The sequence below is a fragment of the Pseudonaja textilis genome, chromosome Z, assembly GCF_049901715.1.
Source record: "Pseudonaja textilis isolate UNSWEBS1 chromosome Z, rPseTex1.2, whole genome shotgun sequence".
In the NCBI taxonomy this organism is placed as follows: domain Eukaryota; kingdom Metazoa; phylum Chordata; class Lepidosauria; order Squamata; family Elapidae; genus Pseudonaja; species Pseudonaja textilis.
Window position 1 is genome coordinate 4,457,580 of NC_142008.1, and position 24,749 is coordinate 4,482,328.

At 42.5% G+C, this 24,749-nt stretch overlaps 1 protein-coding gene across 1 annotated transcript in view; it reads left to right on the top strand.

The window, feature by feature from the left end:
* The first annotated feature begins 6,306 nt into the window (after positions 1 to 6,306).
* The window catches only part of OXSR1 (oxidative stress responsive kinase 1), a 92,254-nt gene continuing 73,811 nt past the window's right edge, over positions 6,307 to 24,749 (top strand). The window contains exons 1-2 of the mRNA XM_087917549.1: positions 6,307 to 6,545; positions 20,027 to 20,139. Of these exons, the coding sequence (XP_087773675.1) occupies positions 6,473 to 6,545; positions 20,027 to 20,139 (186 nt within the window). The 5' untranslated portion in view covers positions 6,307 to 6,472. The remainder of the gene's footprint in view (positions 6,546 to 20,026; positions 20,140 to 24,749) is intronic.

Genomic DNA, 24,749 nt, shown 5'->3' on the forward strand with positions numbered 1-24,749 from the left:
TGATATGGAACCGTTCGTTTTTCTTTTGTTTCTTCCAACTTACCCTGTTCCTTTTCTCCATCCGATTTCTCCTGTCTTGGGTTTTCTCTCCACATTGCAGCTAGTGCTTGATTTACGTGACCATTTAGTGACCGTTCAAAGTTGCAACGGCACTGAAAAACTGACTAATGGTCATTTTTCACGCTTACCGCCCATTGCTGCGTTCCCATAGTCACATGACCAAAATTTAGACGCTTGGAAACTGGCATGTACTTGGGATTGTTGCAGTTTCCTGGGGTCATGTTTTTTGTGCCCTTCTGCGCCCTTCTGACAAGCAAAGTCAGGGGGAAGCCAGATTCACTTAACAACGGTGTTACTAATTTAATAACTGCGGTGATTCATTTAGCTGTGGCAAGAAATAAGCCCAAACTCACTTAGTTGTGTTGTTTAGCAGTGGAAATTTTAGGTTCAGTTGTGGTCATAAGTTTAGAACTACCCCTCTTTCCCACCTCTCATCAGTATAAAGTGTCCCTCAATCCCTAATCTTCTACTGTCCCCTTTTTTTTCCCTATGTGGAGAAACATATTTTTAATAATAGTGGTTGCATCCTTTGTAGTAGCAGAATATCTTTTTTTGTATATGGGATCCTAGTTGAATGGCACCAGGGGACATTCCCCAGGACCTTAATGAAAAAAGCAAAAATCACCCAGAGGGAATAAAAAACACGCAATGTCTTTTGCAAACTCCTTGACCCCATTTTGACACTTGGCCAGATCTTCAGAGGTATTAGATCAAAGAGAGACGTTTTGAAGCCCTTTAGAAATGGCAGCTTGGCTGGGAGTGAGGGATGCTGGGAAGGGTAGTTCAGCAATATCTGGAGATTGGCGGCTTTGGGGCTTCAGCTTCCTAGCAGAAAGAAGATGAATGTCTAATCCGTGCTCAGTGCAGGGTCCGCTAGCACAGTGTTTTTTGAAGTTGGAAACTTTTTAAAGATGTGTGGACTTCAACTCCCAGAATTCTCTAGTTGGTATCTGTGTACTGGATTCTGCAAGTTCAATTCCACGCATCTTGAAGTTGCCAACTTTGAAAAAAAACACATGGCACTAGTGTGAATTTATTATCAGCCATCCAGCAGCACATGACTTTGGGGGCTAACCGTGCATTAAACCGCGAAGAAAAAGAGAAAAAAAAAAGACAATTTAAGACAGCACAACGTGTTTTGAGCAATGAAAGAACGGCTCACTCGAAAGACAATGTACCAAGCAGCCTGGCTTAAAAAGGAGCTGAGGACCATTCAGCCAACCCACTCTCAACAAAAAAGGAAGATTAAGACACCACCTATCTTCAGTCTACATCAGGGGTCTCCAAACTTGGCCACTTTAAGACTTGTGGACTTCAACTCCCAGAATTCCTCAGCGAGCAAAACTCTCAAAGCAAAGCTGGCTGAGGAATTCTGGGAGTTGAAGTCCACAAATCTTAAAGTGGCCAAGGTTGGAGATCCCTGGTCTACAACACAGTCCCCTTTCAATAGTCCCAAGAAAGCTACACACCCATTTGCATTCTGATTCGGGTGACCCTGAAGGCACAGGTAAACCCCCAAGTGGCCTCAGTGACTCTCAGAGTATTAACAAACAGATGACTGCAAAGAAATACAATCCTTCCATTTCCCCCCCACCCCCAACCTTCCTGTTAGAACCTAACCTTCCATCCACTCAGTCAGAACTGATGAAGCTTCTTGGATGAGAAGCAAAATGTTTTCTTCCTCAAGGAAAAAACAGTCCAGCTGCTTTTTGAAAAAGCACCTCTGAGACAACCATGATTTGGATGACTGAGAATCTTCATAGAAACTCCCAGGGCGAAGAACTCAAGTAGCAATCAGTTCCACTGGCCAACAATCTGAATGGTCAAGACATTTCTCCTGTCTCCTTGTAATTTTAGTCCATTGGTTCTGGTCTCATTCTCTGGGTTAGCAGAAAATAAGTCCACTTCTTCAAATATTTGAAGACTATTCTTATATTTCTGCTACTTGCCATCTTTCCTGAAGACAAACCATGTCCACCTCTTTTAACCATTCCTTACCAGGCTTAAATCTCCAGAATTTATCAAAAATGTTAAACATGTTAGTTTACAATAGCCAAAATTCAGGAGTCTTCTTCCTAATAAAGTTTGTTGAAAAGCAGAAGCTTTTTAAAAACTAAAATGTGCTAGTCAGAAACGGCCTATAACAGTCCTTCCAAATTTGCTACCGTCGCCCCTTGCCAAATTTATTTGGCAAATCTTAATTCTGTTTGAGTGGATTTTGCCAACACCTGCACTTGTGGTTTTCTCAGTTGGTAGCAACCAAGCTAAGGGTTGTCATTTCTCCTTCGTATCTCTTTGTCCAGATCTGTTGCTGACGTGGTTTCCTTCACAGAGAACACAGGGGAAAAAAAGAGAGAGAGAGAGAGAGAGACGCCCTCAAAATCCTTAGGATGCAAAGTTGCAGAAAAATATTGCTAAAAACAGGTACACATACACAGATTGAAACCCATGGGTAGGGGTAGAGGGGCTGCTTTTATAGCGATGAAAAAAGGCTCAGAAGATGGAACGGAAGCATGGTATCCACAAGAAACCTTGGAAGGGCAACATTAGCTCAAAAGGCATTGCATTGCAAGTGGTCCTTGACTTAACAGCTGTAACTGAGCTTTAGAATTAATCGTAAGTCATTGTGGTTGTAAGTCGAGGCATCCCAGGACCTGACCTGATTGCATATTTTTTGCAGCCTTTAAGTGAATGCAGCACTTCTTAAGTGAGTCCATTTTCTCCAAGGATTGATTCTTGCTGGAAACAAGAAATAAGTGCCAGAAACTGGTCATTATTATTGTTTTTTGCAAATTATGTGACTGCCAGAAACGGCAAACAGCTGCAAAATAAAAGGCAGTTGCCAAGTGCCTAAAATGCAATCACATGACCTGGATTGGGTGTAACTTTAATTATTCCAAAAATAGATCGTTAAGTAACCCTGAGGAGAACTGTTGTAACTTCAAACTGTCAAACATACACACATTAATACTAGCATAAATTTTTTGAAAAGGCAAAGAGAAAGCAAAAAGTGCAAGAAAGGAAAAATGTTGAAGAAAAGTAGAAAATACAAGGTGACTTTGTAAATACAATTTTATTTTAACTCTCTGAAGTCACATCATAACTCTCTTCTTTCTGTAATCTATCCCAAAAGCTATAAATCACAAATTAATTTTTACCTTTATGCAAAAATTCCAAATGGCTTTCCGCTCACCAATAAATGTGGCCAATACCTTTTCTCTAATCAAAGAAGTCAATGTATTCTCCTCACTAACATTAAATGGATGCAAAAAACAGCTGAGTTTCGTTTTGGAAAATATGTGGATTGAAGCCATATCAAGAGGACGATCCTGAGAAATGTGGAAAAAAATGTGTATTTTTGCAATAGTTCGGGTTTGAAATTGAGAAGGTATTTTCAGGAAGACCCTTTTGCAATGTTACTGCGTTAATCACCTAATAAGGTAATCCTCAACTTCTGCCCCAAATTTCTGTTGTTAAGTGAGACATTTGTTAAGCGAGTTTTGTCCCATTTTACAACTTTTCTCATATTTGCTAAGTGAATCACTGGAGTTGTTAAATTACTAACACCGTTGTTAAATGAATCTGGCCTCCCCCATTAACTTTGCTTGTCAGAAGTTCGCAAAAGTTGATCACATGACCTTGGGACACTGTGACCGTCATAGATATGAACCAGTTGCCAAGCACCTGAATTTTGACCATATGATCAATGCTACAATGGTTGTGTGAAAAATTATCATAAATCACTTTTTTCAGTGCTATAACTTCAAATGGTCACCACAGGTAGTCCTCAGCTTACAGCAGTTCACTTGGTCACTGAAAAAAGTGAGTTATGACCATTTTTTACTCTTAGGATCATGGTCATATGATTTACATTTGGACACTTGACAACTGATTCACATTTATGACGGTTGCAGTGTCCCTGGGGTCACGTGATCCCCTTTTGCAACCTTCTGACAAGCAAAGCCGATGGGGAAGCCGGATTCGCTTAACAATTGTGTTGCTAATTTAACAACTGCAGTGATTCACTTAACAAATGTGACAAGAAAAGTTGTAAAATGGGCAAAACTCACTGAACAAATTTCTCACTTAGCGATAGAAATTCTAGGTTCAATTGTGGTCGTAAATTGAGAATTACCTGTAAATGAATGGTTTTAAGAAATATCTGTATGCTGGGCAGGTTTGGGATTTTAAAAAAAAGCTTTCCTGGATTGGCTTTCCACCATGCACAGGATGGCTTAGCAAGTCCATGCCAGAAGAAAAACAAGACAGAAAACAATGTTTGCTTCTGACCAACAGTAGCTCGCCACACCTGGCTTGTCAGGTAGCTCAGCTGGTCTTTCCAGCTACACTGGCCTGACCAGCAGAGCCCCTGAAAGAGAAAAGAAATTTGCTCTTGGGGCTCTTGAGTTGAGAGAAAGTATTTGCCTCTTCTGAATAACAGGTGGCCTGTTCACTCTCAAACTGGATTCAACTTTTTTACATTTGCACACACCATTTTTTAGGGGTTATCATGGTTTTTTTCTATCACCTTTCTGCCATTCAACTCCAAGGGCAAATGTACAGTTCTATCATAGAATGTAAAGTGGAAAGGGACTTTTGAGGTCATCGAGCCCAACCCCCTGCCCTGTACATGAATCCATTATCGCAACGTCCATGAGAAATGGCTGCCCAGCCTCTGTTCAATCATGAGGCTTTTTTTGTCATTGAATTTCCTGTTGTCCCAGATGTTTCCATGTCTTGTAGACTTCCATTCCCAGAATTCCGGAGCCAGCATGGCTGGCTCGGGAGTTCTGGGAGTTGAAGTCCACAAGTCACAAAAGGGGCATCATTCCTAACTCTTGTTTTAATGCATCATGTCTTGTCACCTTGGAATAAACCAGCTCTGTCTCTCGGAAGAATGCATCTGTGCTTTCAACTTTTTTTTTTGAACAACTATCCAGTGTAAGAGAATGACACTTTGTGCACGCTAGGGGCAATTGGATCAAAAATGATGAAGTGCAGAATGTAAATTCCAGAGATCAATTAGGACAGACAGGCATACTTCAAATTTTTTTCCTAGATTCCCTCCCACTCTGAGCAGGAAAGGAACAGCCTTAAAAGAAGCCAAATTGCAGCACAACATAGACTGGCAGCTATTCATTTAATGATCTAAGTTACAATGGCACTAAAATAAAAAGTGACTTTTCACCATTTTTTCACACTATTGCAGCAACCTCATGGTCATGCGATCAAATTTTCAGATGCTTGGCAACAGGTATATATTTAGGAAGGTTGCAGTGTCCTGTGTTCATGTGATCTCTTTTGAGATCTTCCTTTAAACAAAATCAATAGGGAAGTCAGGTTCACTTAACAACTGTCTGACCCACTTAACAACTGCAGTGATCCACTTAACAAATGAGGCAAGAATGAAGCAAAATTTACTGAATTTACTTAACTGATGGTTTAATAATGGCAATTTTGGGCTCTATTGTGGTCATAAGTAGGTAAAGACTTTCTAGGTAATACTGTAATTTACAGCTAGTCTTCAACTTAGGTCCACAAATGAGCCCAAAATTTATCTTGTGAAGTGAAATACTTTAAAGTGAATGTCCCACTTTATGACTTTTCTTGCCACATTTGTTAAGCGAACCACGGCAGTTGTTAAATTAGTAACATAGTTGTAAAGTGAATCTGGATTCTCCATTGACTTTGCTTGTCAGAAAGTGGTGAAATGATTCTTGAAGACGGCAACCGTCTTAAATACTCGTCAAGCATTTGGATGTAAATCACGTGACCATTGGGATTTCGCAATGGTCATAAGTGTGAAAAATGGTCATGTCACTATTTTCGAACGGTCGCTAAAGGAAACGTTGTTCAATCGAGGATGGCCCGCACTTCCATTTCTCAACGTTAATCCCACCCCATGCAGCGAAGGCGGGGTTAGAGCGTTATTGGCAGCGCCCTCAGTCAATAACCGAGTCAGACTCTTTTTTTTTTTTTTTTTTGTTCGCCAATCTCCGCCCAACCTCTGTACCCCCAAGGGGCGGGCTTCGAGCCGCTCGGCGCAGGCGCCATCTTGTGAGTGGCGACGTTCTGGCCACTCTCTCTCTTTCTATCGGGGGGTGAGTTCAGGAGGTGGGGCGTGTTTCCCACGTGAAAGGGGGAAAAAAAAAGCACCGAGGAGAGGAGGCTGAGCTTTGGAGCGGGGAGGGCGGCGCCGAGGTGGCGACACGCTCAAGATGGCGCCCGCGGAAGCCCCTCCCCTCCCCGGGGCGGCGTGCCGTGCGCGTGACGTCACCGCTCCTGGGCAAGGGCAGGTGGGAAGGCAGACCGGGCGAAGTTTGGCCCCTGCGAGGCGGTGGTGTGGCTGTGCCCGGCTGTGCCTGGCCCAGCTTCTTCTCTCGCCGTCCCAGCTCCGGAGCCCGAGGCTGCCATGGCTGCGGAGGACTCCGGCTCGCTGCCCTGGTCCATCGACAGGGATGACTACGAGCTGGAGGAGGTGATCGGTGAGTCGGGGCTAGGCCCGCTGGATGGGCAGAAGGGGGCGTGCGTGCCCGGTGCCCGCCGGTGCCAGGGAAGGCGATCCCCCGGCGGCGGCAAGGACGGCTTTGCGCAGCGGGGCTGGGATCGCCTGGGGTCCTAGGAGCGGCGGGTGGGGTGGGGGTGGGCGTCCTTCTGCCTATCCCTCTGCAGGCACCGGGTGCAAAAGAGGCGCAACCCCATGCAGCTCCCCCCCGCTCCACGCCTGCTGCCCTCCCGGTAGAGGGAGCGGGGATAGAGAAGAAAGGGAAGACCCTTCCCATTCTCCCAGGTCCGACGTTGCACGTCCGTGGTGGGAGTGGGCTACGGCTCTTGGCAGACTTGGGAGTCAAGGAAGGGGCCGGGGGTGGGGGCTGCAGTTGCCACCCGACCCTCGGTGGAGCACAAGGTGACCTCCCTGGTCTCCTGTGCTTTGCGGGGGGGGGGTTGCTTTTGGGACGGCAAGGAGGTACGGATTCCTCCTGGAGACGGGATGTTCGGTGTCCTGGTCTTTGGAATGGGATTGGGACTTTTAATCAATTCAAATAGGGACCTTGGAGGTCTTCTAGTCCAGCCCCCTCCTCAAGCAAGAGTCCCTATGCCATTTCAGACAAGCAGCTTGTCCAGTCTCTTCTTAAAAAAAACCCCAGTGTAGTGGAGAACCCCACAACTTCTTGAGGGGAAAAGCCCTTCCGTTGGTTACTCGTTCTCAAGGTTAGGAAGTTTCTCCTGTTCCCGGTTGCTTTTGTCCTTGCAGAGGGGGGGGGGGGTATGGGGATGTTAGCCTTGAGGGCAGGAGGGGCTGAAGTCGGTCTGGTGGGCTCCCGTGGGCAGTGGATGGGCTCCGTGGAGATTCTCTGTCATCCAGGCCATGGTTTTCCCAAAGGTGCTTTTCCCGAAGATAGAACTGAACTGAAGAAGCCTCTTGGATGAGAAGTGAAGCCTCTTCAAGGAAAAAGAAAGGAAGTCCACTTGCCTCTTGAAAAAAAAAGAGCACTTTTGGGACAGACATTGGACTAAATGGACCATCGGCCCAATCCAGCAGGGTACTGCTTATGTTGTTAATTCTTCCTTTTCCCCCTGTCTGAAGGCCATCTGCTGGGAGACGGCGGAGCTTCCTTTGGTTGGCCACCAGGGGTACAGGCTGCGAGCTTAGATGGGTCCCCGGTCCCATCCTTCCGGGCACAGCTTCTGTTCTGAAGTTTTAGGAGGGAGCAGGAGAAACCCTCGTCTTTGAAGTGAAGAAATGATCCACCGTCCTTGTAAATGCTGCTTTTAATCAGCCTCTTGCCCTTCCCTTTTAAGTGCTATGCAAGAATTAAAAAACTGCCTCCGAGAGGTTTGGCAAAGGATACGTTGCTTGTGTTTTGAGATATGTGTGTCTGGTCTTAAACTAAAAGGCACACCAACTCCAGCTCGTTCTTTTTATTTTAAGTGCACATAGCCTTTAATTCCATTCCTGAGGCAAGCACTGATAGTTACGATGATGAGTGTGTTGTGTTTCCTTGGGTGCTGGGGTTCCTATAAATTATGACCATTGATGTTAGCTTGAGTATTCATTAGGACTAAAGGAAGTGCCTTGCATTTCTAGAATAACTCAGCTTGAAGTTTCTCTCTCTCTCACCCCCTTCCCCAGTTAATACTTGGGGGATGAATTTTTTTTTTTGAATACTTGTGGTTTGAACACTTTGAGGCTCTAATTTTGCTTGCAGATTCATTGTCCTCAAACTTTTTCCAGCTACAATTTTAGAAATACTATGTATAAGAAAGAATTTGTACTTTTTAATGTTTTGGCTAGCGTGGACACTGGGCATTTTGGTTGTGGCTATATTTCAGTTCCCAGGAATGTCTTGAAGATCATGAAGAAATGACATGGAAGATATGGCAGCCTTAGAGAGGTTTGTTTCCAACTCTTCAGGGACTGTAGGAAAGTGGGTGCTTGTTCATCCTTCTTAAGAGGAAACTGAGGCTCCTAAAATTACTTCAGATATTTGGGTTGTTCATCATGCTAATCTGTTTTATAGCCCATTTTTCTTGGCTTAGTATGTTCAAACTCATCTTGTTTTGGTTCATTCAAGAAGGAAGTTGAATAAGCCCATCTGGATGGATCCTTTGCAACTGATGTTGCTATTTGAACATTAGTTTGTTAATAGATTATGATAAAATTCACGTTTTAATTTTAAATTAGTGCTTTTCAATTTTGGCAACATGAAGATGTATGGACGTCAACTCCCAGAATTTCCCAGCCAGGAGGATTCTGGGAGTTAAAATCCACACATTTTCAACTTGCCAAGTGTGAGAAATATTACATATCTTACCTGAAACCTTAATTTATAATAAAGTATGATTGTACATCATACTGAGCCGAAATCAAACCAACTTGTCAGGGCATTGTCTAAATTCTGGCCTTTCCCATTGTGGTTGCTATGTTCTGCTCCTGCAATCAAATCTAAGAATCTAAGATAGGAATTTGCTAGTTTCTTATACCCTTCATTACATGCCTGCTATCCTTAGTTTAGCGTAGCATGTGAACTTGCCCATTGTAGGTTAGTACGATTTGTGAATCAGACCATTATGATTTGATCTACAGATCAACACTATGGGAATTAAATAATTTGTTACTATTCACAATTTCTCAGTGTTTATGAAAACTCTTATCTGTACCTTTACTGAGGCTTGGTCTTGCCACCAAAGCAAATGGATCCGTTATGGGTCGAACTTTGCTACTTTCAGCAAGGGAGCCATTGCCCTTTCTGAACCACATCTAATCTGTTTCTTAAGTTGAATTTTGTCTAGGATGAATGCAAAGCCTGTGTTCTTTGTTCCCCACCTTCGGAGAACGCAAACACTGTGACTTTTTGATGGATCTGAGAGGGAAAAAGTATAAGAAAAATTCAACACAGGAACGCTGTTTATAAGCTTTGCATTCTTGTGCTTCTATGCTTTATCTAGCTGGGCAATCTACTGATATAACTTGGTTTAACAAGTATAAACCCACCATGATGGTTTATCCAGCAAGCCTTGGATTAACCTGATTTGAGAACACAAGCATATCTTGGTACTATCGGGCTAAGCCTGGATTAGATTTCTACATCACTGCATATCAAGGAACCTATGTGTCTGTCATTCGGTGACACCTGCATAGGTATTCCTTTAATACTTCCTCAAAGATGTAGGTAGTTATCAACTTACAACAGCCGGTCGTTTAGTGATGGTTCAAAGTTAGAGTGCCACTAAAAAATGTGACTTATGGCTGTTTTTCACAGTTACCAGCATTTGCAGCATTTGATTATGAGGCTTGGCAAATGTCTCACTTTTATGACAGTTGCAGTGTGATCCCCTTTTGTGACTTTCTGACAAGCAAAGTCAATGGGGAAGCCAGATTCACTTAACCCTGTCACTAACTTATCAACTGCAGTGATTCACGTAATAACTGTGGCAAGAAAGGTCATGAAATGGGGCAAACGACACTTAACAAATGTCTCACTTAACAACAGAAATTTTGGGCTCAGTAGGATGTGAACTTCTGCACAAGGCGCAGTTGCGATTTGGAAGGGGTGTGTGTCGGCCTTCCTGCAAACTGTCTGCAACCTACACTTTTCCATCCACCCCTTCGCAGTTTAGGTATGTGGTGATGATACCCATGCGTCGTTGTAGGCAAATCTAAATCAAGATTTTGGGTAGATCTGTCTTTTAAGAGATCCACTGGGACCATCGAGACTTGACAAAATCCCATACATTTTGCGGATAAACTTACTCAGCATGATTATGCCTGACTAGGAAAAAAAACTGGGTATCAGTTCTCATTCTCCTGACTGACTGACAGTATAAGTGCTGCCTGAAAAGCTTCCGTTTCTTCTGTTGGAGGTGATCTTCCTCATGAATTTGGACAATACAGGTAGTCCTTAACTTACAACAGTTCATTTAGTGACAGAAGTAATAACAGCACTGAAAAAAGTGACTTAGGACCGTTTTTCCACACTTACGACCGTTGTAGCATCCCCACGGTCACGAGATTAAAATTCAGGCTCTTGGCAACTGATTTGTATTTATGATGCTTGCAGAGTCTCGGGGTGATAGCGACCTTCTGACAAGCGAAGTCAATGGGAAGCCAGATTCAAGTAATCGCTGCGTTACTACATTTAACATCTGCAGCGATTCTTTTTGTGGCAAGGAAGGTTGTAAAATGGAGCAAAATTCATTTCGCAACTGTCTCACTTATCAGCATAAATTTTAGGCTCCATTGTGGCCACAGACTCTGTGTACCAGGGAAGAGTAGCTACAACCAGTCTAGGGGGCTGGTGGACACTGGAAAGACGAAATCCATGAAATTAAGTTACCACAATTGAAGTCTACTGCATGATGTGACACATTTTTTTTTCATTGAGGAACGCACATAGGTCAACTTTCAAAGGTTGCCTCATTTTCCTCTCTTGGCTTCTTCCACACTCCGCTTTTATAGGTCTTGACCCTTCTGTAGAAAGAGAATGGTGGTGTTGGGGGAAATCAGTGCTGGGGGAAGAGAATGATTTAATCCTGGCATTTAGAGTCTTTGAGTTTCTCCAGATCGTTATTTCATTACTGTGGCAACTTGAAAATGTGCGGACTTTAGCTCCCAGAAATCCCCAGCCATCCTCGACTCCCAAAGAATTCTGGGTATTGAAGTCCATGCGTTTTCTTAAAGAGGAGCAGCCTTGCTCCAGGTATACTAGCCATTTCCCAGAATTCTCAGCAATAGCCAGTCTGGCAAGGAATCCTGGGAATTCAAGCTCATATGCCTGGACGACAGCATGGTTGAAGAAGATTAAAAAGAAAAATTGACTACATGTAGTCCTTGACTTACAACGTTCATTTGGTGATTATAGCTACAGCAGCACTGAAAAAAATGACTTACAACCATTTTTCACACTTGAGACCATTGCAGCATCCCCAGGATCACATGATCAAATTCGGATATTTGGTAATCGATATTTATGTCCCTTGCAGTGCCTCGAGGGTCACATGATTCCCTTTGGTGACCTCCTGATAAGCAGAATCAATGGGGGAAGTGAGATTCACTTAACAACTGTAGCAACAGAAATATTCAGCACTGCCTGTAATGGTTGAACCCAAGTTTAAGTCACGTCCTCCCACTTCTTCAAACAATAGTGAACCCCTTGGTCCTGCAACATGTCTACTTTGGTTCCAGGAGACAAACTTCCTTTAAGATGCGTTCATCTGTGTCTTAGTTATCCTTTCTCCTCTTCCACAGATCAACTCAAACCTCCTCCTGCACAATATGAGCAGTCTGGTTCTAATTTTTCTCCTTTCGGTTCTTTGAAAATTAGAGCTAGGTCTGGTCTTATGGTCCTTCCAAGAACTAGTAATGGAGTGATGGTTGTTGGCAGTCTCACGGAAAACAAAAATCTGACTGTCTTTCCTTGCTTTCATATGTTTCATATTTCTTTTCAAAATGTGGCAGCGAATGAAATGCAAAGATTGTTCTTTCCCCATCGACCCTACCACCTCTGTTTCAGCAGTTTAGCCCATCTGCTTATTGAAATTTTTCTTTTCTTTCCTCTTTATCCTTCCCCATCAATTCCCAAATGCTTTTGAACAGCCAGGATGTGGCTAAAATCCTCGAGAAGAGCACATGCAGTTCGTAGGAAGACAGGCTAAAGGTCAAGAACATTGCTTATATTGCCTATATTTATGCCCTTCCATCCTATTTTAACAAACCATAGTTTTGTCTGTTTCTTTGCAATCCCATCTCTCTCCTACCCCTTCAAGAAAGAGGTGCAATTGAAAACAGGTTCATTATTTTGCTCTTCACTCCGCTTTCAATCTCGCAACAGGATACAGAAGTAGGCAGTGAAAGTTGTGTATTAATAGTCTATCCTTTGGCAATAAAACAAAGCGTTGTGTTTGTACCAGGAAATAGAGGAGGCTATAAAAAAAAAAAAAGAAACTGCAGTTGCATCTATAAAAGCACAATCCCGGAAAACTCCCTTACTTTGAATTGGCTGAAATCTCTCAAGAACTGCTCAATCCCATCCAAGAATTAGCTGAAAGTCTGGTTGAAACCTTATGTGTCATTGGTGAGAGACACCCTGGAAAACTGGGAAGGTGGCAGATCGTGCAGATTTTCCGAAAGGGGAGGAGAAAGCTCTAAAGCAGTGCTTTCATATGTGTACCACTGGTGGAAGTTTGGCACCTGGCAGGTGGTACACGTACAACGGGTTGAAAAGTACTGTAAGAAAGGTTAAAAAAAAAAAAGAAAAGGCGGAGGAATCGGACTGAAGCTGTGGCTGTGTGGCACAGGTTTGAGCTGGAGTTGCGAAACAGCCCAAACTGTATGGAAGAGAAAAGGAGGAGGAAGGCAGGGGGAGAGAGGGGAGGATATAAAACGAGGAGGTTGGGGGGGAAAAGGGAGAGAAAAAAAAAGACAGGGAAAGAGAAGGATGGAGAAAGAGAGACAGAGAAGGGGAGAGAGTCCTTTGAGGCACGCATTGTCAATGAAACAAGTACAAGTTTCCTATTAAAAGACCAGAAGATCATTGGTTGCCCTCTCCCCTCTTTGGAAGAGCTTTATAGCTCCTGCTGCCTTAAGAAAGTTCAAAACATTCTCAAAAGATCTATCCCATCCTGGGAACCCTTTTTTTTTTTAACTATAACCATCTGGCAGGCGGTACAGAATAATAAAAACAAGGACAAATAGGCTGAAAAACAGCTTCTATCCCAGGGCAAGTAACTCTGTTGAATTCTACCGTATAGTGCAATATTAATGCAATATCAGGGGTTTTCGGTTCAATGTGTGGAGGGTGAAGGGTGTGTGTTTGTCTTTATTTTCATGGTCATGATGTGCCCTGAAGGTGGTGTTTGATTTCGTTGTACGAGGTGCAACGACAATAAAGTGAAACAAAACTAAACTAAACTAAAAGAACGGTAAGTGGGTATACAGATGGTCCTGAACCTACGGTCACAATTGAGACCAGAATTTATGTTTTCTTAGTGAAAAGTTCATTAAATGAGTTTTGTCCCATTTTATGAGTTTTCTTGCCACATTCGTTAAGTGAATATCTACCGTTGTTAAATTAGTAATCTGGTTGTTAAGTGAATCTGGTTTTCCCCATTGACTTTGCTTGTCAGAAGGTCGCAAAAGGGGATCACACTGCAACTGTCATAAAAGTGAGACATTTGCCAAGCCTCATAATCAAATGCTGCAAAGGTCGTAACTGTGAAAAACAGCCATAAGTCATATTTTTCAGTGGCGCTGTAACTTTGAACCGTTATAAAACAGCCGGCTGTCAGAAGGTCGCAAAAGCAGGTCACATGATCCGTGGCGCCATCATAAATATGAACCAGTTGTCAGGCATCCGAATGTAAATCACATGACCCCGGGAATGCTGCAACAGTTATAAGGCCGAAAAATGGTAATAAGTTACTTTTTTCAGTGCCATTGTAACTTCGAACAGTCTCTAAACAAACTTTTGTAAGTCAAGGACTACCTGTACTTTTATCCCTTTTTTGTTTTGGTCTTCAAGTTTTTGACACCTTGTTAGGCAACTGTTGGTACTTGAATATTGACATGTCTTAAAATACAGCTGGTTGTAAATGTGGGCGACGTGACCGGGGGGAAACCCTCAGATCTTCAGAACTGGGTTATAAGTAATCCTTGGGGAGGTCTGCAGTAATTTTAAACGGCACATTAAGCGAGTGGTCATAAGTCGAGGACTATATCGGGTGCTGCTTTTGATTCACCTGGGCTCTATTTCTGGATTCCAGATAATTGGAACAGGTTCAGAGAAGGGCAAGAAGGAGAGCAAGAAGCTCAGCCCTCCGAAGAGAGATTCAAGAGGACGGGTGGGTCTGGCCTTGGGAAGATGGCAGTGAAAGGGGTGGGTGGGGGCAGGGCAGGTAGGATTACATTCTTTGAATCAGATGTCATAGAGCAGAGGTGAGCAACTGTGGTCCCTTCATGACTTGTGGACTTCAACTCCCAGAATTCCTGAGACAGCTTTGCTGTCTCAGGAATTCTGGGAGTTGAAGTCCACAAGTCATGAAGGAACCAAGGTTGGAGACCCCTGTTCTAGGACAATCTCCTTCTCAAGCATCATCTTAAACAAATGGCTGTCCAATCTCTTCTTAAAAAGTGTTGGAGCATTCACAACTTCTAGAGGCAAGCTGTTCCATTGGTCAACTGTCCTGCCTTCAGGTGCTTTGGAGAATAGCTTGACTCCCTCTTCTCTTGTGGCAGCTCCTCAAATATTGGAAGACTGCTATCTTGTCAAAGAGTTGCTGAACGTCGAAAAAAAAAGGAAGAAGGAAACCCCCTTGTGAATGTCCTTGCATTATCCACAGCACAATAGAGGTGTGTGTGTGTGTGTGTGTGTGTGTGGAAACTATTACTCAGCACGATATCTGATTAATTCCGTTTCCAAAGATGGCAGTTTTGTCCATGTCATGAGCTGGGATTAGCCCAAAGTGACAAATGATGCCTGAGCTTCTGTGGGCTTGAAATGTGCAAGTCCCTCCACTTCTCCGGGCAGCTGCTGGTTTAAATGGACTGTCGATCTCGTTTACCCTTAATTTTCTTCCATGCCTTCAATCCCATGGAAAAGATAGTAAAGACAGGTAGTTCTGGACATAACGACCACAATTGAGCCCAAAATTTATATTGCTGCGAGAAACATTTGTTAAGTGAGTTTTTCCCTGTTTTACAACCTTCCTTGCTACAGTTGTTAAGTGGATCATTATAGTTGTTAAGTTACTACCCTGATTGTTAAGTGAATCTGGCTTCCCCATTGACTTTGCTTGTGGGAAGGTCACAAAAGGGGATCATATATCTCAGGGACACTGCAACCATCACAAATGTGAACCAGTTGCCAAGCATCCAAATTTTGACCCAAGGCTTGTGTGAAAAATGGTCATAGGTCACTTTTTTCAGTGCTGTTGTAACTTTGAATGGTCACTAAATGAACTTTTGTAAGGGAAAGACTGCCCTGTAGTGTTACCTGTATTGAGTTGGCCCCAATCAAAATGTGTCTATGATGATTCTTAGTCATTGAAGTCATGGTTGCTCCAAAGGTTCTTTTTCCAAAAGGCAGTTGGACTTTCTTAGTTTTTGTCTCAGATTGTAAAGTTTCCTACTGAAGCTTGGGGCTAGACTAGAAGACCTTCAAGGTCCCTTTCAGCTGAGTTCTGATTGATCGATATTTCATGGAGGAAGCATCTCAAGTAGTTTGGAATGTGGTTTTCTTGTGAATTGAATGTTTGCCCTGAAGTGGGAGGCTTCTCTTGTCAGTAAAAATGGGATTGGATGCCAGTCAAGATGCTAAGCTTGTTGGTTCTTCCACATGTTTGAATCCTTTCTCTGGACATTCAGGCTAGCTCACCATAGCCAGAAAGATAACATCAGTAAAGCAGTTTAGGTCATACAAGCCAGCTCCAATAATCACAGCAGCAGTAGCAGTAAATCTGTCAAGAGCTTTCTAATAAATGTCTATCTAAATAATATTGTTTAATCTGTTGGGTTGGTCCTTTGGGTGCCTCCGAATAGGTGATTCATCCTTTCAAATCAATTTGTCTCCCTGTCTCTTAACTGCAAGAACAATTTAGGGATTATGTTAATAGAGTTTCTTTTAGTTTGCAAAAATACCTGTATTTTTGGAAGGAGATGTCTACCTCTTATTTAAGGCAATTGATTCTCTTTGAAAAGTTCGTTATCAACCTTTGAATTGTTGTAGTTTTTGTTGTTGTTTAAGGGCAATAAACTGGCAAGTAATAATATGAATATAGGTAGTCCTCGGTTTACAACCAGAATTGAGCCCAAAATATTTCGTTGCTAAGTGAGATATTTTAGTTAATTTTGCCCCATTGCAGCGGTCATGAGTCAGTTGCCAAACATCTGAATTTTGATCATGTGACCATTGGGATGCTGTAAAGGTCATAAGTGTGAAAAACGTCCATAATGGCATACAGTGCCATTGTGACTTCAAACGGTCACTAAAACGAATGGCTGTAAGTGGAGGACTACCTGTATTTGAATATGTGCTGCAACTTCTTCTTTTCTCTGTTTTTGCTTCTATTCTCCATTTGTTCTTTGTGTTCCTGAACAATTCTGGAACAACACAGCCACTTAAGAAATTATAGTGATGTCTGTATTTACATTTTTCTTCTGCGTCTGCCTGCCTGCTTTCCTTGAGCTTGGAAGAAGCATGGGTGTATTTTGGGGGAAGGGGGGGTGGAGTATGTGAGCCAAAGGGCCCCGTTCATTTGTCTACGACAGTGCAAAGTATTTTTAGCAAAGTATTTACAAGAGAAGCCTGCCTTTTAAAATTCTCTTTCTTTTGCAAATTTAATTGAAGGGCTGGCCAGGACAAAAATATGTTGAAGAGGGGAGGAGGGAAGGGAAGGATGAAGAAAGGGAAAGGAGGGAAAGGAAAGGAAGGATGAAGAAAGGGAAGGATGAGGGAAGAGAAGGGAAGGGAGGATGAGAGAAGGAAGGGGGAAGCAAAGAAGGAGAAAAGGGGGAAGAAAGGAGGTAGGAAGGGTAGTGGGAGGAAGGAAGGCAGGGCTGGATATGCTTAATCTAGAAAGAGTATATATTGTAAATAGAAAAATAATTGTAATGGCAAAAGAACTTCAATAATGTCAACATTTCCTTGAGGAGAGAAACAGAATGACTTTGGATAGGCAAAAATGCAGCGGGAGTGGGACCGACATTCGATTTCTTGCCAGCTTCCCCATTGATTTTGCTTGTGGAAAGCTGAATCTTGCGTTGGAAATCATGAGCACGTGACTGTGGGATGCCGCAATGGCTACAACTTTGTAAATAAAACTGCATTGAACATTGGGGGAATTTCAATTCCAGAGAAGTCCGGATTTCTCCCCCAATTTTTTTATTTTTTAGCAACAAACACAAAACATAAAACCATCTTTCCGTTGTACAGTGTGCTGGTTGGTACATATCTCTTGTGGACAATATCAACAGTCTGTCCCTTCTAAATGCATTATTAAAATTCATATTATATAAGTCAACTATACATATTATATTATTAACTCCTTATTAGACTTTAATTGTAAATTACTATCATCCTTTTTGAGAAAATCTCAATTTTTACATATCCCGGTTCATAATATCATCATTCATTTCATTGCAATCAATTATAACATATTACATTGTCTTATCTTTACTATATTATATTTATATTGTATTATATTTTATTTCCCTATTTTCTTATCTGGCCATTCATAAAATAAATCCCAAATTTTATAATACCCTTTGTCTTCTTTCTCTCTAATTGCTAATGTCAGTTTACTCATTTCTGCACATTCCATTATTTTCTTAATCACCTTCTCTTCTATTGGAATTTTATCACTTTTCCAATTTTTGGCAAATACAATTCTAGCTGCTGTCAAAACATTTATAATCAAGTATATCAATTCTTTCCTATAACCTTCAGTTAAGATACCCAATAAAAGTATTTCTGGTTTCAAGTCTATATGCAGTTTTGTCATTTTTTTCCAGCCATGTATGAATTTTAGTCCAGTATCTTTTGGCTTCCATACACGCCCGCCACATATGATAGTATGATCCAGGTATCTGAAGTCTGGATTTTTTATGCATTGTTTAAGTTAGTGGTTTCTAGGGGCCAAAAATTGTTGCAGTATAGTGAGCCATTTGACTTAACATGAAGGTACAGACAGACAAACAGTTAAAGACAATGAGAGTTTTAATGATGGATGGATGGATGGATGGATGGATGGATGGATGGATAGATAGATAGATAGATAGATAGATAGATAGATAGATAGATAGATAGATAGATAGATAGATGGATGGATGCTTTTCCTACTTTGTAACATTCAAATCAATTTCAGAGTACACTCTACCTGACTCTGATTTCTTCCCCAAACCCCAAAAACTTCAACCTTAGACTTTCTACTCTTGACCTCACCCCTTTCCTAAGATGTCTGTAGGGGGCGTGCATAAGCGCACCAATGTGCCTACCGTCCCTGTCCTATTGTTTCTTTTATTTTTCTTATCTGTGTCCCTGTATTCATATCTATGTTTATCCTTATACCTATTATCTTGTAAGCGATTGACAAATAAAAAAAATAAAAATAGAGCCATGCAATTTGACCATCTGGTTGAGAAAAACTGGTGTGATGATGTTTTATCCGAAACAGGAATGAATGCCCTTTGATCTATTGTATTGTGCTGATCTGCTTTGTTGAGGGTGTTCTCTCAACTAAGTTTTTGCCTTTCTTGATACTGCTTTCCCTTTAGCTGTTTCTGTTTTTTTTTAAAGTTTGTTTATTAGCTTTACATTGTTTTGGTTAGGTGCACCAAGGACAATTTTGTAAACAAAGTTGTTCTTGTTTAACATTTTCCCTCTGGGTATAAAAGGCAAAAGGGCATTTGAGAGTCCCTTTATGGGAACAGTTGTTTTGCTTGAAAAATATCCTGGGGAAAGAATCTTTAGTATGTTAATTTAGTATGTAATTGAAAGTTGTGGTCAGTGTTTATAGATGTTGTTAAGCTGGAACATTTTGGTTAAGGACTGTGTTTGAATAACTAATAGGTATAGGCAGTCATTCACTTATGAAAAATTGGGAGTGGAATTGAATAAACCATACCAGTCATTATCTATAACTATTAAAACAAACTCTGTGGTCACAAGTGTGAACCCATTTTTCCAATGTGTGGGTTTTTTTTTTTTTTTGCTGGAAATGGCGCAGCAGCTGTCCAAATGAAGTCAGAGACACTGACACAAACTTGTAGTTTTATATAAATAAATATATTTTACATCTATATATGCAGCGAACAAGATAGTCAGGCCAACAGGAGCATCGTGAGGTAAATCACAGAGCCCGCAGAAGAAAAAAGGCGGGAAAAAGGGTAACACCCACCCCGCACCCACGGCAACCAATCACAGCGCAGATTGCCTCACACAGGAGCCAGCCCTCTCCCATCAATCAACTGTAACTATTTGTTCTGGCTCACTGTACAACTCCATTGCTCCAGCTACTAAATTTAAGTAACAAATATCACAATTGCATGACCACAGGAAGCTGCAACCAGTTATAAATGAGAGTTAGCTGCCAAGTGCCTGAATTGTGATCATATGATCACAGGGAATAATGTGATGGTCATAAGCGTGAGGACTGGTCATAAGCACGAGAACCTGACTTCCCCCCCCCAGCATTGATATATCTTCGAACAGTCACTAAATAAATGGCTGTAAGTTGAGGACTAGATGTAGTTGTTGCTAGCATTGTCTAACTCAGAGGCCTCCAAACTTGGCAACTTTAAGGCTTGTGGACTTCAACTCCCAGAATTCCTCAGCCAGCCAAGCTGGCTCAGGAATTCTGGGAGTTGAAGTCCGCAAGGCTTAAAGTTGCCAAGTTTGGGGACCCCTGGCCTAATTCCTCCTTCTTTGAGCAAATCTGCCTTCCTAATTTTGTATTTGTGGTTCTTTTTCAGGGAGTGGAGCAACAGCTGTGGTCCAAGCAGCTTATTGTACCCCAAAGAAGGAAAAAGTGGCAATTAAGCGGATCAACCTTGAGAAATGCCAGACCAGCATGGACGAGCTCTTGGTACAAAAATTCCACCCATGTTCTTTCACACTTAATTTAGGGTCTGTAAATCACTATGATTTGGGGAGTGATGGTAATAATTCTTCTTGAGGCAGGGATTGGTTGGAATTTTAGTGGGTCCCTTAGTGTTTTTATTATTATTAAAACGTTAGATGAGATAACAGTGTTACTGCTGTTTGACTCTTTTATTGTTTTATTATTTCCTCATTGTTTGCAAGCTTTCAGTTTGCTAGCTTATATGCTTTTTGTTAGCTTTCTTGAATATTTTTTGTTGCAGGTTGCCCAGAATTAACTTGGTTGAATTAGTTACAGCCAGATAAATATTTTAAGTAAAGGAATTAATGTTCAGTAAATAAAACAGTCTCTTACTTATCCTGTATGAAAAACAAGAAGGTGAAAAGTGTAAGTTGCTTTTTGAACAGCTCGCTAGAGAACAATTAAAAAGGAGAGGTATATATGGCAATGAGAAAAAGACTTCTGATCTGTCTCCTTTATGCTTCCAGTTACAAGCTCTCCCCTTCCTGTGACAATTAGGCATTGAAGCCAATAGGCTTTGTGGTTAAGTCCAGACTTCAGTGTGAATGAAGTTATTCCTGTGTAAGCCACAAGGAGGATTGTGATTCAGTTCAATTCTATTTTGAGACTGCATAAATGGGATTTGTGTTATCATTCAGGAATCCTCATATCTGGCAATCCTGTTTTGCTAATACATTCAGGACAATGTTAGGACACCTGTGCTAGGATATCTGGGTGACTGCCACCACATCTGTTCTTTTTCTGCTCAAATAGTCAAACATCTTACTGGGTTTCAAGATTTGCCAATTTAGGGCTGAAAGACTTATTCAGCAAGCTCACTTGTCGAAAACGTAGATGGTTTAGAGCAGTATTTCTCAACCTTAGAAATTTAGGATGTATGGATTTCAACTCCCAGAATTTGTGGAAGTTAAAGAACACCCATTTTAAAGTTGCTAAGTTGAGAAATGCTGATTTAGTACAGAGATTCAGACAAATGTTTTAGTTGTGACAAACTGGACACCCACAATTAATTTTACTTTCTGGGATAAGATGTAACAAGCTTTGCTCAGTCTTGATCTGGCTTGCACAGCACAGTCTGCAAACCATTGATTACTGACCATAATGACTAGGTTCCTACAACACAGTAAACCAGTTTTTATCACATTTTGCAATTTTAAGATGTGCTGACTTTAAGGCTGGCTAGGGAATTCTGCGAGTTGAAATCTGTGCATCCTAAAGTTTCCAAGTTTGAGAAAAAAAATGGTCTAGAATAAGGCGGATAGACAAGCTCAAGAAAAACAAAATCCCTTAGTTTTACAATGTCCAGTGTCAAAAACTCCAGAGGAATCGAAAAAAAAATCCTATTTCTCTTCCCTTGGAAGGAATTGTCCTCAATAATATGTTTTCAGGTCTCTCGAAAGCCTTGAAACTTAATCCTTTGCCAGGCTCAAAATTTCTGTAAGAACCAGCATGACCTTCCCTGACTCAAAATCTTGGTGCTTCTTGAGTCTTCACAACAAGGACGTGTTTATAATTAGCAAGCAGAAATCTCAAGATGAATGTTGTCTTCAGACACACTGGCAGTGTTTTACATTTAAATTTGCAAGGCTTTTATGCGCGCCAGGAGGAACGAATAGAAATATGCTTGTATAACTGGAAGATGTTAATATAAAACCAAGGTTGTTATCTCTGCAGACACATGAGACACTGGGTGACATCAAATAATAGTTGGGTGTGAAGTTAGAAAGCACAGGTAGTCCTCAATTTACAAGAGTACATTTAGTGACCGTTCAAAGTTACAGCAGCTCTGAAAAAGTGCCGTAGGACCATTTTTCACATTTATGACGGTTGCAGTATCCCCATGGTCACATGACCAAAATTCAGATGCTTGTCAACTAGTTCATATTTATGACAGTTGCAAAGTCCTGGGGTCCTGAAATCAGTGTTTGTGACCTCTTGATAAGCACATTCAATGGGGAAGCGACTTAATCATCATGTTTCTAATTTAACTGCAGTGATTCACATAAGAACTATGGGGCAAAACTCATGTAAATATTTCATGTAGCAATATAAATTTGGGGCTTAGTTGTGGTTGTAACTCGAGGACTACCTATATGAGAAAAGGGTGCAAGGCTTGTATTCCTGCTTCTAAGAAGAGTATTTTTAAATTAATAACTTATACAACCTGGTGCAGCAATTTCATTTTAGGTGCAACTTTCTGCATGGCACTGCTTCGGATCTGAAAGGCCTTTTACAAAAATGTTGAAATATTTAAATTGATATATATACTTGACAAGCAGAGTGTGCCAATTCTTAAATTTCTTAATAGTTCATTTGCTCGAGGCTACAACAGGTCTCCTTGTTTAGACGTTGGAAACACCTCATGTACTTTTTTGCTGAAATGAAAAAAATGAATTAGTGATTTTTAGAACAGAAGCTGCTCCTTTCCTTTCCTTTTTCCTTTCCTTTCCTTTCCTTTCCTTTCCTTTCCTTTCCTTTCCTTTCCTTTCCTTTCCTTTCCTTTCCTTCCCTTCTCTTCCCTTCCTCCCCTTTCCCCTTTCCTTCCTTCCCTTCCCTCCCTTTCCTCCCCTTTCCGTCCCCTTTGCTTTCCCCTTCCCTTTCCCTGTGCCTTTCCTGTGCCTTTCCCTTCCCCCTTTGCTTTCCTTTTCACTTCACTTCCCCTTGCCCCTTTTCCTTCCTTCGCTTTCCCTTCCCTTTTCCTGTTTCCTTCCCTTCCCTTTCCTTTCCCTTCCCTTTCCCTCCCCCTTTCCCTTCCCTTTCCTCCCCTTTCCCTTCCCTTTCCTCCCCCTTCCTTTCCCTTTGCTTTCCTTTTCACTTCCTTTCCCTTCCTCTATCCCTGTCCCTTCCCTTCTCTTCTCTTCCTTTCTCCTCCTCCCTCTTTTCTCCTTCCCTCCCTCGCTCCCTCCCTCCTTTCGTTCTTGTTCCCTTCCTTTCACTTTCATTCCCTTTCCCTTCCCTTTCCTTCCCTTTCCCTTCCCTTTTCCCTCCCCCTTTCCTTTCCTTCCCTTTCCCTCCCCTATCCCTTCCCCCTTTGCTTTCCCTTTCACTTCCTTTCCCTTTCCTTCCCCTATCCCGTCCCTTTCCCTTCTCTTCTCTTCCTTTCTCCTCCCTCCCCTCCTTTCTCCCTCCCTCCCTCCTTTCGTTTCTTCATTCCCTTCCCTTTCACTTTCATTCCCTTTCCCTGTCCCTTTCCTTCCCCTTCCCCTTTCCTCTTCCTTCCCCTTTTCCTTTCCTTTCCCTTCCCTTCCCTTTCCCTTCCTTCCTGTTCCTTTCCCTGTCCCTTTCCCTTCCCCTTTCCTTTCCCTTCCCTTCCCTTCCTTTCCCTGTTCCCTTCCTTCCCCTTTGCTTTCCCTTTCTCTCCCGTTACCTTTCCCTTTCCCTGTCCCTTTCCCCTCCCCTGTTCCTTCCCCTTTGCTTTCCCCTTCCCCTTTCCTGTCCCTTCCCTGTCCCTTTGCTTTCCCTTCCCCTTCCCTTCCCCTTTCCCTTCCCTTTCCTTTCCCTGTCCCTTTGCTTTCCCTGTCCCTTTCTTTTCCCCTTTGCTTTCCCCTTCCCTTTCCTTTCCCTTCCCTTTCCCTGTCCCTTTCTTTTCCCCTTTGCTTTCCACTTCCCCTATCGCTGTCCCTTTCCTTCCTCTTCCCTTCCTTTCTCCTCCCTCCCTCCTTTCTCCTTCCCTCCCTCCCCTCCCTCCTTTCGTTCTTTGTTCCCTTCCCTTTCCCTTTCTCTGTCCCTTTGCTTTCCCTTTCTCTTCCCTTCCCTTTTCCTTCCCCTTTCCCTTCCCCTTTGCTTTCCCCTTCCCTTCCCCTTCCCCTTTCTCTTCCCTTCCTTTCCCTCCCCCTTTCCCTCCCCTTCCCTTTGCTTTCCCTTCTTCCCTTCCCTTCCCTTCCTTTCCCTTCCCTTCCACTTTCTCTTCCTTTCCCTTTCCCTTCCCTTTCCCTCCTTCCCCTTCCACTTTCTCTTCCTTTCCTTCCCTTCCCCTTCCCCTTTCTCTTCCCTTTCCCTTTCCTCCCCCTTCCCCTTCCCCTTTGCTTTGCCTTTCTCTCCCTTTCCCTTTCCTTTCCTTTTCCCTCTCCCTCCTCTCCCTTCCCTTCCCTTCCCCTTCCACTTTCTCTTCCCTTTCCCCTTCCTTCCCTTTCCTTTCCCTGTCCCTTTCCTCCCCTTCCCTTCCCTTTGCTTTGCCTTTCTCTCCTTCCCCTTCCTTTCCCTTTCTCTCCCTTCCTTTCCTTCCCTCTCCCTCCCCTTCCTTCGCTTTCCCTCCCCCTTTCCCTCCCCCCTTCCCTTTGCTTTCCCCTTCCCTTCCCTTTCCTTCCCTTCCCCTTTCTCTTCCTTTCCTTTCCCTTCCTTTCCTTCCCCTTCCCCTTCCACTTTCTCTTTCCTTTCCTTCCCTTTCCTTCCCCTTCCACTTTCTCTTTCCTTTCCTTTCCCTGTCCCTTTCCCTCCCCTTCCCTTTCCCCTTTGCTTTGCCTTTCTCTCCTTTCCTTCCCTTTCCCTTTCCCTCTCCCTCCCTCCTTCCCTTCCTTCCCTTCCCTTTCTCTTCCTTTCCTTCCCTTCCCTTCCTTTCCCTGTCCTTTCCTTCC